The 16,592-nt window shown below is 51.4% G+C and overlaps 1 protein-coding gene and 1 long non-coding RNA gene across 2 annotated transcripts; both read left to right on the top strand.

Annotated features, from left to right (window-relative positions):
- Positions 1-1,342: 1,342 nt before the first annotated feature.
- Positions 1,343-7,082, top strand: LOC308546718. The gene is made up of 3 exons (XR_013997380.1): positions 1,343-2,506; positions 4,547-4,705; positions 5,967-7,082. It is a non-coding gene; the product is annotated as an uncharacterized lncRNA (long non-coding RNA).
- Positions 7,083-8,509: 1,427 nt separating this feature from the next.
- On the top strand, positions 8,510-14,427 carry TLCD2 (TLC domain containing 2). The gene is made up of 4 exons (XM_081162259.1): positions 8,510-8,858; positions 9,066-9,148; positions 9,345-9,427; positions 9,981-14,427. The coding sequence occupies exons 1-4, from the start codon at positions 8,683-8,685 to the stop codon at positions 10,428-10,430; spliced, it is 792 nt and encodes a 263-aa protein (XP_081018385.1). The 5' UTR covers positions 8,510-8,682; the 3' UTR covers positions 10,431-14,427.
- Positions 14,428-16,592: the final 2,165 nt, after the last annotated feature.

Raw genomic sequence — 16,592 nt, 5'->3', positions numbered from 1 at the left:
CTTGGCCAAGGCCCTGATCAGTTTCTCCCAACCTTGCCAAGTCATTCCTGGGACTTCACACTAAGCTTGTCCTGGAGTGACCCTGATTCCCAGCTTAGGGTTGGGGTAAAATATTTACTTAGGTCTTCCTGCAGGACTTCCCACTCTAAGTCACTGGTTCCTGGGGCCAGTGCATTCCACCTGCACCCCTGGGAAGCTCCACCTTAGCTCCCTTGCTGTAGAGGGTAAGAGTGTAAAAACTGAAGCAGCCAAGGGCCAGGTGGCATCTAAAAACAGTTAGAAATCGACTGAACGGGCAAGGCCAGGAGGATCCCCTTAGCAAGCCCCTGTCTGGGGAGGAATAGGGCAACTTGAGCAGGGAGTAGAGGGCAACTGGCCTGGGGAGCAAGGGTTCTGACACCCAGGAGGCTTGCTCTCCACAGCCATACCTCTCTAGGCTTGGTCCGCAGCTTCGCTGGACTTTCCCCAGAACCCATTCCTGGGGCCCGCACACACCCCTCCAGCTTCCATTCTGGGCCTCCCCAATACTGGCCTCCCTTACTAGGCCAGGGAGGGGTGGGTCTGAGCTGAGGGCGCTGACAGGAAATACCTCTGGCTCCAAGCTCAGAACCTCTGAAGAGCTAAGCAGCAGATTGGGGGGAGGGAGAAGGGGAGGGCAGATGGCGACAGTGAGAAAGAGGGAAGAGGAAAGAACATACAAGCGGGTCCCCCATATTTGGGGTTCCATCTCCTTCCTCTCCTCCCCTCCCCACCGGTGGTGGGGGAGGAGGGACCAAGCGGATGGAGTAGGGCAGGCCAAGAGGAGGATGTGGTAACAGCTGATTCGTCCCCTGGGGTCACACTTTCCAACAATCAGCTGTTACTGGGGTGGAAGGCAGGAAGTTTCCTTAAAGGCACAATGTTCTGAACGCAAGTTCAGAATTCTGGAGCTCCTGGGAACCATAGCAATCGCTTGGCAGAGCCCGTATTTGGTAGAGAAGAAACTACCTCACGCTCCAGGCAAATCCTTCCAGCTCAGTTACCCTCACCGCCAATCTGGCGCTTATGGAAAAGTCATGGATCCCGGGCTACACGTTTCTGTTCAGTCGCGGAGGGAGGAGGGCGAAGGAGTGATGAGGTGGAATGGGTCCCGGACTTGCCCCTTTAAATAAGCAGTTCGGCAGCTTTTGCCAAGTCACTGGGTTCCTTTCAGGTTTTTGCCCATCCCCCGCCCCTCTAAACGCTGATTGGCCCCTGAGGGAAGGAGCCGCCTTCTCATTGGTCTTTAGCTTCGAAATATCTTCCCTAAGTAGGCCTGAGTCAGTGGAAAGCTTCTGGAGGGCGGTACTGAATGGGGGTATTAGGCACAGGATGGGGTGGCCGGCCCGTGGCACGTTGACACGGCCCATCCCCTAGTTTCTGAGCACAAGTCTTCCTTCTACCCTCAGGTGAAGACTGCTATCAATCTTTTTTTTTTTTTTGGGGGGGAGGGCGAGGGTAAGCAAACCATTTTATTGAGGGCCTTTCGCGGGAGGGTCGAAGGACTGGGAGGGCGATGAGATCCGACGTCCTCGGCACGGCCGGGACCTCTCCAGCTTCACAGCCGCCGAAAAGTGTGAGTCTTTTGTTAGGAAGCGGCTCTGTCCCTGCGGCTGGGACGAGACATCTCCAAGAGAAGTCTCCTGATCTGGAAGCCTCCCTCCCACCCCCATCCCCAGGAGGGGTGGACTAGATCTCTCCAGTGGAAGCTGGGGCTTGGCGAGGTGGGCAGTCCTCTGTACCCCAAAAGCCCTCAGGAGTTCCCATCCTGTGGAAGAATCTGCTGCCCTGGGGGCCGATTTCCACCTTCAGTTCTGCCCACTCCTGGGGCTTCGCCTGCTTCACTTTTCCTTAGAGAGCCTCCTGCAGAGGTCAGCGAATCTGTTTTGGGGTTGTCTAAAAGAAGCACTCACGGCTCCAAAAAGGAGGGGCTGTCTCCCTTTAAGGATTTCGCCGGGATGGATTCAGAGATGACTTTAAAAATGCCAACTCACAGAGCGCTCTGGATTCTGGGAACGGGGTGTCAGATCGAGAACTACATTGACCAGTATGCACCGCACGCCTTTACTTCCTTCTGCTCTTTCGAACCCTAGTTTGACGTAGTGCTCTTCAAAGATAGTAGCCAAGGCGGACGGCTGAGCCACACCTTTTCACCTATTGGCCAACTCGTGAGTTGGTAGGTGTGGCTTAATGAAATCCTACTAGGCAAAGGGGTGGCCTCCTTGCCAATCAGAGCTAAGACAGCCCTAGGGGCGGGACTAGAGCGAAGGGCTGGCGTCCCCGAGTGGGTGTGGTCACGCTGCCCACCAGTAGGCGGTGATTGGCTCTGGGAGGTGCAAACGCAACTTGTGCGTCACGACGCCGCCAGCTGATCGGAGACTGGAGCCGGTGTGTGCTGGGCGCTGGGAAGAGAGCGCCGCCGGCCGTGGGGCACGGACGCACTGATTTGCTCCCCTACCCTCCGCACCCCCCACATACCCAGCACCAGGTGGGTGTGAGCTGGGGTCCTGGACGCACTGGTGGGAACCGTGCTAACGGGGTAATGGGGGCAAGTAGGGTTCTGGCGGCCACACCCTGCCCTTCCGCGGGAGGGGAGAGGGGGCGGCCGAGGCAAGGGCGCTCGCGGGGAGAGGGTCCTGGACTGGCTGGAGGAGCGTGTCAGGAGGTTTTTAAAAAGAGGCCGGGACAGGAGTCGTGGCGGAAGGTCTTGAGTAGCTGGGAGGAAGGTGAGGGGCGGGAGGGCTGGGGGCGGCCAACCTCGACGCCCTCTGGTCGGGGGATACGGGAGCCGACCCCGCAGCCTGGGGAGGATTTGGACCGGGCGGGAGGCCGTAGAGGTGCCTCGCGTCTGTCGGCACTCATTGGGTCAGGGCCAGCCAAGTGCCCTGGCAGGGAAGGGGTCTCTGGGCGGGCCGGCCCCTCCTCTCATTCCCTCCGGGGGATGTTATGTAAGGGGGGAGGGGAGGGGAGGGGAGGGGAGTAGGGGGCGGTGGTGCCGGGGCCTTATGCAACCCAAAGGTTTAGGGTTTCACCGCGGTTGGTGGGGGGAACGGGCACGAGGAGGGCCTGGAAACTCTACCCCCCTCCCCAGCCTTACTAGCTTGGGCCGAGAGAAGGTCACCTCTGCACCTCCCCCAAGCCTGTCCGGTTGTGGGGGCCCTAGCCCAGGCCTGGCCCCGACCGCCTGGGAAACTGGCTGGCTGGGTGGGGCGCCTGGGTTAGTCATCACTGGGCTCCCTCTCTCCCCACCTCTCGGCCAACTCTTGGCCCCTCCCCGTGGCCTCGGGCTAGGCTATCGCCCCCACCTCCCTCCGGCCCTAGTTCCAGCCTCCAACTCTTTCGGCCTGTCATCTTGGCTGTCAGACTGGGCTGGAAGCTGTCAGGGTGCCAGAAGGTAGATGGAGCAGCTGGTCAGAGGGTCAGTGCCCTGGACCCACCCCGCCCTGCAGCCAAGGGCACCTGCTTGGCACAAACTCTCAGCAACCGCTAAGTCCTATGAGCTGACCAGAGCAGGCTCAGATGGAGGGGAATGGGAAGGAGTTGGGGACTGGTCACTTGGTGGAAGGAAGGTACCTCAAAGTTCATGCCTCCCAAGAGGGTTTAGTAATTTGAAAACCTCCCACCCCTACCCTAATGTTTCCTAACCGCTGAGTATGGAAATCTCAAGGCAAGACCACCTTGGCCCCTCCCATTGGCATGGGCATGCCCTTGGGCCGTGTCAGCACAGACCCGCCCTTCCCAGCTCACAGCCCCCAAGCCTGCCACGCCCCCAGCCCCCTCCCTGGGCCATGCTGCAGGGCCCGGCTTTTCCTGCTGATTCATGCGTTGGAACTGTGGGGGCGGGGCTTGGAACTTGGAACAAAGTTCAGACATGGAGGGGCCGGCAGACAGCCTGGAATTCATACCAGATGTACCCGGAATGCGCTAGCGGAATGCCTGGCATTTGAGAGTCCTGGGGACGCTGCCCAACCTCCCTGACTAATCTCCCTCCCCTCCAGCCTTTGGTCCCTTGTCCCTTCCTCACAGTCCCTGGAGCCTCTCCTGACCTTCCAAACTCTAGACCTCCCTTCTTCAGTCTTCCCCAGATCCAGGCCCCCAAAATTCTTCCAGCTGAACTCCCTGGGAACAAGTCAGTTGGGCTGATCACTGAACTCACATTGCTGGACCTGAGATACAACTTCTTACCTAGTACCTTCCTGAAGGGGTGGGGTGTGTCCTGGGTCCCATGTCCTGCCTTTTCTGAATGCTGAGTAGGCTGTCCCCCTCCCCCATGGGTAGCTGGGGTAAAGGGGATGGGAGCCTGGGTTTCTACAGCTTTGGCTCTGGAAAGAGGAGCAAGGGAAGTATGTTTAGAGCTGCCTCTTGCTTCTCACTGAAGTTAACAGCTCCTGCAGGCACAGGTCAGAGCCAAGAATGCTTCACAGATGGTTGAGTGCCTGCTGGGGTGGACTTGGATGGCCAGTGGGACAGTGTCCCTGTGACATGGCCCTGCTCAGGTCTTTCTCGTTTTTCTTCCCTTTGCCTTTAGGAGCCTGTACCTCCCACACCCTCACCTGGCTGAGCCGCAGTAGTTCTTCAGTGGCAAGCTTTATGTCCTGACCCAGCTAAAGCTGCCAGTTGAAGAACTGTTGCCCTCTGCCGCTGGCTTCGAGGAGGAGAAGGAGCTGCTTTCCCCCTCATCTGGAAGGTGACAGAACTGGGGCTGGGAAAGTCTGAACAGCAGGAGTGATGGTGATGTTTCAGGAAAGTGAACCCTGTTCAGTTGGAGAACCTTTACCCTGATTGGAGCAGCAAGAGAGAACAATATTAGATTAGAGACCCTGACTAAATTAGGGAATAGATGGCCCTGACTACCCAAGGTTAGTCAGTCTTTATGTGACAATGGGAAGAAGTGGAGCAAAGAAAACCCTGTCTATCCCTTTACCCAGATAGCTTTCTTGATCCCCCTTATTACCTCTCATTCTTTCCACTGGCCTTTCCAGGTGAGGTCCAGAAGCAAGCTTCCTCTCAGGGAAAAAGTCATACTGAAACTGCCGTCTCAGTAGTCATGCCCCTGCTCTTACCTTTCCCTGCATTTCCTTAGACTGGCCCAGACTCCAGATTCAGGGATACTTACCTATATGTGGGATCCTTAGACTTCCTGTCTCAGCTTCTCCACCTACCTGTGAGCTGGGGAAATCACCCAGTTGAGTGTGCTTGAGGGAATCTGAAACCCATCTGTGCAGACTCAGAGCTTGGGGCGGGAACAAAACAGCTTTTCACTTAAGCTGTTGCCCCTCCCCACCCTGACCATAACCCCAGGAGCTGGGGGTGGGGATAGGGTTGGAGGGCCTATTAGGAGCTCTATCTCTACATCGATTTCTCATGCAAAGGTGGCCCCAGGCATCCTCTGCCACCCAAAACAGGACTGCAGCCCCTGATGGGGTTCCAGCTACCACTGCTTTTTCTTTCCTCACTTTACTTTCCAGGATGGTATGTGAGACTCAGCTCAGGCCTGTGCAGGCAGGAAATTCTCCCCTTCAACAACCAGAAGAGCTGAGTTCTGGGATGTGACCCCCCTTGGGGTATCAGGCAGTGTAAACCTGCCACCCCCAGCTCCTGATCCAATCTCACTCTTTGGCTCAGGCTCTGGTGTGGTTCAGCCTTGGTCCATTCTCCCTGCCTGAAGGTAGCCACCTTTAGGGGCTGCAGAAAGCTTTTTGTTCTATTTTAGAGGAAGAGGTGTACCAGGAGCTGGGTCCTATTCCCCATTTATGAGAAACTGAAAGATTTAGGGGAGAGTAGACCATTGAACCCAGCTCTCCTGCAGCCAAAGCTGGATGTGTGTGGGACTGTGGTAGAAGGGGGTGGGTAGACTGAGTCCACTCATAGACCTCAACAAAGATCACTCTGTTCCTGGACATTGCTTCCATCCTTTCTTCCCCTCCTCCTTGCTTCACTGGCCACAGTGTTTCCTTCCAGCCCTGGGTGTGTGGCTCTGCCATCCTCACCTATCATGGAGCAGAGATGAGGAAGAGCAGCCTCAGAACACAGAGGCGGGCGGAAGACGAGTGAAGGACACAGCCTGGAGAGCACAGGGACCTGTTTGGGCACCCTGCCGAAGGGGCCTAGAAAGGCCAGGAGCACCCCAGGAAGAGGAAGGACAGCCAGCCTCCAGCAAGGACAAGCGTCCAGCCATCTTCAGCCTTTCTGCCTCCTTCAGAGATGTGGGACCAGGTTGAAGTGTCCTCCTTCCACCTCTCCTCCACCCTGTAGTTTTTATATAAGCAACTTCAAGGAACAAGAGCCAGCTGTGAAAGGACATACACAGGAAATTCATAAAAGAAATTCAATTGGATAAAACCATGAAAAAAAAATGTGTGCTTCATTAGTAAAGAGAGGCAAATATACCTATAAGCATTTTCTCCATAGCAAGCTATAACAGAAAAAATAAGACCCAGCTGTTGGCAAAGGAGTACTAAAATAACACTCCGGTACATTGCATATAGGGGTACAAATTGGTACAGCCTTCCTGGATGTAAGTTTGGTAATATGTATCAAACATATTACCGTGACCTTTGACCTAGTAATTCTACATTTGGGAATTTAGCCTAAGAAAATAAAGGTTTAGTTATAAGATGTTCGTTCCAGCATTGCAATAGAGAAAAATGGGAAGCACCTGTCTGGGAAATCATTTCTGCTGTAAAGAAAATTTGCAGTAGGGGATTGCTTAAGTAAATTATTGTATATCTATCCAGGTGGTGGAGTAATGTGCAGCCATTAAAAGTCATGTAGAAGAGTACTTGAAAAGAAAAATGTTCTTTGAATATTAAAAAGATTATTAAAAATAGTGTATATCATGTGATCTCGGTTTTGTTTTTTAAGATATAAGTATATACTTACATATCGTACATAAAAGAGATAAAGACAAGATATACTCCAAAGTGTTAATAATAGTCGTTACCTTTGGATGGTGGAATAAGGTAATTGTAATTTTCCTCTTCAGTTTTTTCATAATTTCCAAATTTGCTACATTAATTGTGTATGGCTTTCATTTAACAAATAAAATTTAAAAGAATCATTATAATTTTTTTCCTCACCCAAGGCTATTTTTTCCATTGCTTCTTCAGAGGGAATGGAAGGGAGAGAGAGAAACATTGATGTGAGAGAGACACATCGATTGGTTGCCTCCTGCATGCATACCGTTGGGCCTGGGGTCAAGCCTACAACTGAGGGCGTGTGCCCTTGATCCGAATAGAACCCAGGATTCCTCAGTTCAAGGACCAATGCTCTAACCACTGTGCAAAACTGGCTAGGGCAAAATCATTGTAATATTTTTTGTTTGTTTTTGGGTTTGTTTTTTGCAAGAGAACATTTATCTGGTAAAATTACAGAGGTGGAAGATGTAATTTCTACAAAAAATTTTTTAAAAATATTTGGAGAGGTAAGTATGGAAGAATGAAGGGGTGCCCCCTAGCCCCTTGGACTTAATGGGGTTTTGGTGGAGAAAGGGGGTTGTGAGAGTTTGGGGGAGCACCTGTTTAAGAGGTTCACTCTCTGGGAGTAGCTAGAATCTCCCGGCTCCACACAGGAATTGGCTCTCAATTTCTGGCTGGCAGCCAGCTCAAGGTGTGGAGTGGGGTAAGACAGAAAATGGTAAAACCTATCACTCCTCAGGAAATGGGGGTTACGGGGAAGAGTATCCTCTCCAGCCTGAAAGGTTCTGGAATCCTAACAGTCCTGCTGCTGCAAGCACCGAGGGTCTTTGTTTTTCTCTGATTTTGCCCCAACCTCGAGGTGACTCCCTGTCACCGCTCCTGGCCTCAGATTGGAAAAGAGATTCTATCCACCCAACAGGTACCACCCTCGGGGGAAGGATGCTTTTCAAGACTGTGGTGCTGAGTAGTTCCCCTTGTCTCCCCTTCCTAATAATGCGTCTCCTCTGTAGGGCCCCCAAAAATGGGTGGGGGAGGAGTTCCCAGTGGGCCTCTTCTCCAAAGTCGGAGCTGCCGTTCTGTTTGCGAGACATGTAAGCGGGCAGGGCTCCCCGAATTAGGCGGCTGCTGGGATGCGTTAGGAGGCCTGGAGGCAGAAGGGGTGGCTTCAAGGAGGTGAAGTGCCCTCTCCCCAGCAACTGGGACGGGGGAGGGGTGCGGCGGCGAGGTGTAGGCAGGTGGCAGTGGGTTCGCTCTGGCCTCTAACTTCAGGGCCGTGTGGGTGGGGTGGGAGGAATAAGATTTTAGAGCAGGGAAAAGAGGTGAAAGTTAGTGGGGCTGGGCCTCCGGGAGTGTCAGGTGAGATTAGTGACCTATTTCTGGAGCTCTAAAGAGTTCAGGACACTGGAGTTGGGGAACACTTCTCTCGATATCCCGGAAGTCCCCCGAGCTCCGCTGCGCCGCCGGGTCCCCCGGAGCCCCCTACCTGCCCTCGGTCGCCAGGGCGGGACGCGATCGGTTGCCTTGGCTCCAGGGGCGGTGGCCGCGCGGCTGCTCCAATCGCTGCCCAGCCGAGAGCTCCTGGACGATTCCTGGAAAAGTTACCGCAGATTCCAAAGGCCCGGCCGGCAGGGGAGCCCGGGATCCAGCGCAGCGGGGCTTCGGCCCGCCGTCCCCCGAGCGCGCGTTGGGCGTGTCGGGGCCGAGCGCGCAGGGGCCCGGGAACGGACCTGGACCCGCCGGCCAGGCCATGGCGCCCTCGGGGCTCCTGGTGACCGGCGCCTCCTTCGCTGCCTTCCGGGGGCTGCACTGGGGGCTGCAGCTGCTGCCCACGCCGAGGTCTGCGGCCCGGGACCGTTGGAAGTGGCGGAACATCTGCGTCTCCCTGGTGCACAGCCTGCTCGCGGGCGCCGGGGCGCTGCTCGGGTGCGGGGGTGCGGGGCTTAGGGGTTCGGGAGGCACCTGGGTGAGGGCGACGGATGGAAAGCTAACATTCCAAGGCCTGGCGGCACCTTTAAAACTGATGCTAATCCTTGAGGGTCTGAGACTGGGACTGGGTGGGCGGGAGTGCCCAGCAGGGGATTGGAGCCCGGGTCAGCACGAAGCTGAGCGTGGCTCCCCCATCTCCTCCAGGCTGTTGCTCTACCCTCAGATGGCCGCGGACCCCATTCGTGGCCACCCGCCCTGGGCCTTGGGGCTGGTGGCTGTGTCTGTGGGTAAGTCTGCAGGGAAGGCTGGGCCAGTTTGGGAGTGGGGAGCAAGCTTCCAATGGTAATTCCAGGTCCTCTTCTGTCAGCTTTACTGAGGGAAACTAAAAAAACTGGAAAAAGTAGGGGCTGGAGATTCCTCTCCAGGCTGTACACTGGCTTAGGGGAAGCGCAATGCTCCCCCCGCCACCGTCCTTCCCCACAGGTTATTTCCTGGCTGATGGAGCTGACATGCTGTGGAACCAAACCTTGGGCCAGGCCTGGGAGCTTCTCTGTCACCATTTGGTGGTGAGATTCAGGAGGAGGGAAGACAGGAAGGGGGGTGGTGCCCAGACAGAGGGCCCCAATCTCTCATCAGCTTTACACCTAATGACTTCCCAGAGAGTCTCTGACACCCTCTCTCCCCTGGGCTTGAGCTTCCCAACCTTGGGCTGAATTGAGGGAGGGGACTGACTGCTCCACCACAGTTGGGAGCCTGGGCACTGCCTCAGGAGCTTGGATTCCCACGGGTGTCCTGTCAATTGCAGAAATGTTGACTATGGAGCTTTTCTGAGAAGGGGGAGCCCCAGTATTGGGAGTGGGGATGGGGCATGAAGTACCGGGGGGTACTGTGCAGATGCTGCAGGGAAGACAGCCTCTGGACCAAGGCTGCTTCCATCCTAGGGAAAGATTGTTTCAAAGCCATCCAGGCTCCTGACATAGAGTAAGCATAAAGTTGGGTGTATTTTGAGAGGGAGTGACAGAAAATGCTTGGGAGCCCCTTTCTGGAGGACTGGGATATGGAGACACGACGGGTGGTAGGTCATGGAAGGTCCTCTAACCTTTGACCCTGGCTCCCCAGGTAGTGAGCTGCCTCAGCACCGCCATTCTGTCCAGCCACTATGTGGGCTTCTCCGTGGTGTCTCTGCTCCTAGAGCTGAACTCTGCCTGCCTGCACCTCAGAAAGTTGCTGCTGCTTTCTCGCCAGGCCCCATCCTTGGCCTTCAGTGTGGCCAGCTGGGCCACCCTGGCCACCCTGGCCCTCTTCCGCCTGGTACCACTGGGGTGGATGAGTCTGTGGTTGATCCAGCAGCACCATCAGGTGCCTCCTGCTCTGGTTGTCCTTGGTGGCACCGGGCTGGCCACTGTGGGAACCATGAGCATCACACTGGGTGTTCGCATTTTGGTCAGTGATGTCCTGCGGTCTCAGCCTCATTCACCCATCCCTGGGCACAAGGAAACCAAGGGCACTAGGACATGTGATGGTGAGCCTGTCACCAGGGATGATTCCCCTCTCAGCCTGAAAGACTAGAGAGGCCTTAGGTTCCTCTTCTGCCAGTCTTGGGGGAGGTAGGACCAGGACAAGGAGACAGTGGTCTTCAATGCCCATCCCCTCATTGGGTTAAGGACTGGACTGGATTTTCAGTATCTCAGTTCCTCTTCCAGCTAATTCATACCCCTCCCCCATTCCTAGGATCTGAGAAGAAATGCTAATGTTCGTGGGTGGGTGGGAATTTGGGCTATTATTCACTGAATTTCATCATCAGATAACCATCCTTTCCAGGAAACTAATTCAAGAGGTACAGCCAGTGCCAAAGAGTGGCAGGATGCATGAAACCGCCGATGGGAACAGAAACCCTTTGCTTTAGCACAGGGACATACGAGGAAAGGTGAAGTCTTACTAGGATCAGAGAGATCTGGTATGGAGGTGGTAAGGCCAGCGGGAAGAGAGACCTCACCTATGACCAAATTCTGGCAGTGGGAGGGGAACACAACAGGTGCTGCCTGTAGCCAGTAGTTGTGTAGACATAGCAGCTGCCAAGAGGCCAAAGAACCTGGGCCATAGGGATTGCTGCTGATATTTCTGGTTCTCAAAACCCCACTCTTCTGTTTGTACTTAACCTTAACCCTACTGTGTCTAGCATCTGCCTCTTCATTATTATTAGTAGTAGTAGTATTTCTTGACCTTTTCAAATATCTCTTGACCTTTTCAAAGAAAATGCATACTTTAGAGGGATGAACATGGAGTTGGGTCTCTCAGGACAGTGCTGAAGTCCAGAATCATAGTAGGGACTCAAACAGCCACTCTGGGGGCACAGTGTAGGGTCTTCGTAGGCCTAGGGTTTCATGGAAGGAATGAGGCAGAGGCAGAAGAAGCTGATGAAAGGCTTCTTTTTGGCTGCAGAGGGATTAAGGAATGTCTGCCTCTTCTGGAAGTCATTCCCAAGCTCTCCTTTCTCCCCCGCCACTTCTGCTGCATTTTTTCTTATTTATTTATTGATTGATTTTTGAAAGAGAGAGAGAGAAACATTGACTTGTTGTTCCACTTATTTATGCATTCGTTGGTTGATTGTTGTATGTGCCCTGACCGAGGATCAAACCCACAGCCTTGGCGCATCAGGACGACACTTTAACCAACGGAGCTACCGGCCAGGACTGCATTCTTTTTTTCGCTGTTGCACAAGGCCCCCTCCCTTTTTTGGGCAGAACATCCAGGTTATGGGAAGTGTAGAGCAGATTAAGGTTGCTATTCTACTAAACAATGGACAAAACGAGATAACCCTTAATCACCCACAGAAAAGATACATGAGCAAAAGCAAGAGACAGCAAGATTTTTTTAAAATCCTGCCCAAAAAGCTGAGCTAGAGAAAGACAAAGGGGATGTTAGAGACAGACAGACATAGATTGAGAGACAGAGAAAAAGACAGAGGGTTAGCTGCGTAGAAGAGACAGAGGCCAAGGGAGTGGAGTGCAAGACAGAGGATCCTTGGCACAAATATCGAGAAAGACTGTTGTAGAAGCTTGAGATAAACCCAAATCGTAGAATTGGTAAAATGGAAAATGGTCATAAACAAAGAGAATAAGGGGGGGGGGGATTTTTTTTAAAGGCTGACAGGAAGGGAACCCAAGGGTGGAAGGCACAGATATTCTAGCAGTGATTTAGGGAGAGTGAGTGCCAAAGAGGGGCAGCCAGGCTCAGGAGAGACGGAGGGTGGCAGACAGAGGTTAGCAGAGCGAGAGGGGAGAGGCGGAAAGGACCGGGGCTTTGTTGGGGAGCTGAGGAGCAGAAGAGCAGGTGGGAGAGGCAGTCCGAGGAAAGATTTATTGACAGAAAGCGAGAGCAGGAAATATGTGGTGTTGGAGACAGGCGTAAAGACAAAGGACAAGCAGCTAGCTACAGTGCAAAACAAAGACAGACCGACAGACCGGCGGGAACTGGTAGGCAGAGGCCGGTAGGAAGGTGAGAGACAGTCAGTCAGGGCTGTACATGGAGACAGAGGAACAGGCAAAGCGACTGTGGAGAACCAGAGAGAAAATCGGGTGGGGGGAAAGGATTAAATAAACCCCCAAGGGAAGGGACAAGGGAAAGAAGGAAACACAGAGGTGGAGACGGAGAAGAGTGAATACTAGAGCCAGGGGAAATGGGGGAGAGAGATTAGGAGATCCCCATCACAGAGCTGTTAAAACGACGCCCGGAGGGGAAAACAACAGGCTGAGGGGACTGCGACTGTTGGAAGTAAGCACAGGTGGAAAATAGGAGTGAAGGGTTTAAATGTAATTGGACTAGAATCAGAGAGGCCAAGGTCTAGACGGTGAGGTAGAAAAACAAAGTAGAATTGGGTCGGAGAGTTTGGTCCTTTAATAGAAGCAGCACCTTCAAAACTCTAAACTGAATGCCTCGATTAACAAAAATATCGCCCCTAAGTGAAAAACAGAAACCCACAAAATGTGACGTACTTACAGAGCATGTTACAAATTGAGGCTCCAAGTGAGCACCCTTCTTGGTAATACTTGATAGTATCTCTAAAGGGTGCCCAAGAAGTAGACTGTTAGGGAAATCTGACTGTTTCAGTGGTTAACTAGTAAAACCCATACAGGAAGGGTGAGATTAGCTACTGGGGCTGGGGGGGGGGGGTAGGACATAAGCAGATGCCTGAAGAGTTTGGGATCACACACAAATTTCCACTGTGGTCACCCAGTGAAACTTCAAGAAGGCAGAACTGGATTGTGATTATAATTGGTTAAGTGACATCTCATCAACTAGAATGGTTATAGATAGTGTGGACCCAGATATAGATGAAGGGAATCAGAGAGGCATGGCCAGTTGGGACTCGAAAAAGAGAAGCTAAAAAAATGCAGAGGTTGGCAGATGCTACATTTGGTACAGTGAGTTGGGTCACCATGGCGGTGCTCTGTCAGACCTCACCATGGCTCAGTAAGGTGGTCCTCAAGACTGACTCCATGCCTACCAAGCTACTTGCTGATGAATTATTTGTTTTCTGGCACAGAGGAGGGGCTTTCCTGGATAGGGGAACATTGATATTTGATGGTCTTCGAACATTATCCTGATCATAAATTAATAAATTGCTAGGTGAATAATTACATCAGTCTTTTGTGAGTGTGGTTACATTGAGTCACTTTTTTTGGCTCCAATCATGTCTTGATATAATGCAATGCTGGATTGTGGAAACTTTGCTGTGGGACGATCTCTTGGCACTAACTTTATGAGCTACAAAGCCCTAAAGTGTTCTAAGATTCTCTACTATCAAAAAGCAAACCTAATTTATTGAGTAGAATGGACTTAGAGCAAGTGAATGGATTCAGACAACTTAGAGTGATTCTCAGGGCTAACAGTTGAAACCAAAAGAATCTTTTAGCCAAATTAACCTTGAATTAACAAGAAAATTAATTAAACAGAAATCTTCATAACTGAGTTGTCAAGGCTTTATTGTATATAAAATCTGAATTTGGAAATTAGGAGCCCTCACTCCTAATTGCAAGAGATTATATAAGGGAAGTTATTCTTTTTTAAAAAATGTATCTATATTGATTTCAGAGAGAGGAAGGGAGAGGGAGAGAGAGAGAGAAACATCAATGATGAGAGAGTCATCACTGATCGGCTGCCTCCTGCACGCCTCACACTGAGGATGGAGCCTGCAACCCGGGCATGTGCCCTCACCAGGAATCGAACCTCGATCTCCTGGATCCTAGGTCAATGCTCAACCACTGAGCCACACCCGGCTGGGCAAGGGAAGTTATTCTTTAAAGAGTTGCTCCTGTGAAAAAGGTGAAGGGAATTAAGAAGTACAAATTGGTATTTACAAAATAGTCACAGGGATGTAAAGTATACAGCATAGGGAATATAGAGTCAATAACATTGTAGTAACTATGTATGGTGCCAGGTGGGACTGCAAATATCAGGGGGAACACTTTGCAAAGTACATGATTGTCTAACCACTATGCTGTACACCTGAAACTAATACAAAATAATATTAAATGTAAACTGTAATTGAAAAATAAAATTTTAAGAAGGGTGCTCTTGTATTGAAATGAAGTGTTTGTTTAGAATCATTAACTTAAAGTTGTAGCATTCCAGACTGAACATTTGTTGCACTCCTACCACATCAGGTAACTTTTATGCCTTATCCCATTTAATTCCACATCATTCCAGGGTTTTTTTAGTATGTTTTTATTGATTTTAGGGAGAGAAGAAGGGAGATGGAGAGAGAGAAACAGCAATGATGAGAGTGATTGATTGGCTGCCTCCTGCATGCCGCCTACTGGGGATCTAGCCTGCAACCCTGGCAGGTGCCCTCACTGGGAACGGAACCGGCGACCTCTTGTTGCATGAGACGTTGCTCAACCAACTGAGCCACACGGGCCAGGGCTCATCCCAGTTTTTATTTTTTTATTTTATTTTTTAACATATCTTTATTGATTTCAGAGAGAGGAAAGGAAGGGGGAGAGAGAGAGAAACATCAATGATGAGAGAGTCATTGATCCGCTGCCTAGCCCGCAACCCGGGCATGTGCCCTGACCGGGAATCGAACCCCGTTCTCCTGGATCCTAGGTCGATGCTCAACCGCTGAGCCACGCCCGGCCGGGCTCATCCTAGTTTTTTAATGAGTTAACCAAGGCAACTTATTCAGGGTTACCTAGCCAGTTAGTGACAGGGCCTGGATGCAAACACACACACACACACATTTTTTCTATTATACCATCTGTAGCCAACATCTGCTGTTTTTGCCTGCCTAGCACTGTAGAGATTTTCCTTGGAAAACCACTCTTCTCTCACTGCCCCCTCAGTGGGCATGTGACCCAGGCCTAGCCAATCATAGCACCATATTCTCTTTCCCTGCGATGAGCTCATGACGTAAGCGGAGCCTATGAGCCTCAGCACCGTGATTTCTACTAGAACTTTTGGCTAAGATGCACTATGCGAGCTAACTGCTAAGCCAGTAGGCTGTAGGAGATCTTCCCTGAGCATGAAGCCAACATAATCACACACAAAAAGGGCTCAAAAGACAGAGAGAGATTTCTAGCATCATATGAGTATCTGCTCAGTTTCTGCCTGAAGCCAGAACTTGCCCACGGCCATTCAGTTACACAAACCAAAAAACTCCTGGGTCTGCTCAAGCATAAGAGTTGAGGTTTTTTTTCACTTTTAATAATGAGTCTCGCTTAATACACCACCTTCAAGATTATCCAGTCTTACACTTCAATTTGCAGAAAACTGAAGCCTACAAAGGTTGCGATTTACCCAAGCACCAGCTAGTTTATGGCACAGTCAGAATTAGAGTCCAGGTCTTTGATTTGCTTCGGGCCCCTTCTTAGACACTATTTTGCCCCTTTCTTTATAGAAAGGCTGAAAAGTGGAGAAACTTGAAGGTAGGAAGATAGGAGCCAGCTGACAACTGAAGATCAATCAGGTCAGATAAATTGCCTCTGAAGTGGCATTTATAAGTCAGATGCTTCCTTTTGAAAGCCAGACTTCTATTTACCGAGTATTGATTTCTGCGCTTTTCAGGAGTGCGGTAAACTGCTCAGGACGGAGGTGCATTTTAGCTTTCCCCGCAGTCATGAGCGCCATTTAACTCAGGGCTGTGAGCACATCCTTTCCCTGCGTTTAATCTGGTGGAGGACGAACCTTCACTTGCCACATTTTTGGCAGGAACTGAATACAGAAGTGACTCCCAGACCAGCCAGTGTGGCTCAGCGGTTGAGCATCGACCTAGGATCCAGGAGATCGAGGTTTGATTCCTGGTCAGGGCACATGCCAGGCTCAATCCCCAGCAGGGGGCATGCAGGAGGCAGCCGATCAATGAGTCTCATCATTGCTGTTTCTATCTCTCTCTGCCTCTCCCTTCCTCTCTCTGAAATCAATAAAGATATATTAAAAAATAAAATAAAAATAATAAAAATAAAAATTCATGTTCATTTATGTATTGGGAGGATGGAGGAGAGTTGGATCTCCATATTCTATAGTGGGGAGTGAGTAGATAATGCCTAAAGTAAAAAAGTCAAGGGAAAAAAGTCAAGAAATACCTATTTAAGCTTATGAGTTGAAAATATGGCAATAAATGCCAAAATATTCAACTAAAATTGGTGAAAGTGGTTTTTTCCGGGGGTGGGGTGGGTGGAGAAATGGTCAGAGGGAGCACAGGAGGCCGTTCTTTGTAACAAATCTTTGTAA

The sequence above is a fragment of the Miniopterus schreibersii genome (assembly GCF_964146895.1).
Source record: "Miniopterus schreibersii genome assembly, chromosome: 16".
Classification (NCBI taxonomy): Eukaryota; Metazoa; Chordata; class Mammalia; order Chiroptera; family Miniopteridae; genus Miniopterus; species Miniopterus schreibersii.
The sequence above is the reverse complement of the archived record's forward strand: the minus strand, read 5'-3'. Positions and strand labels throughout refer to the sequence as shown.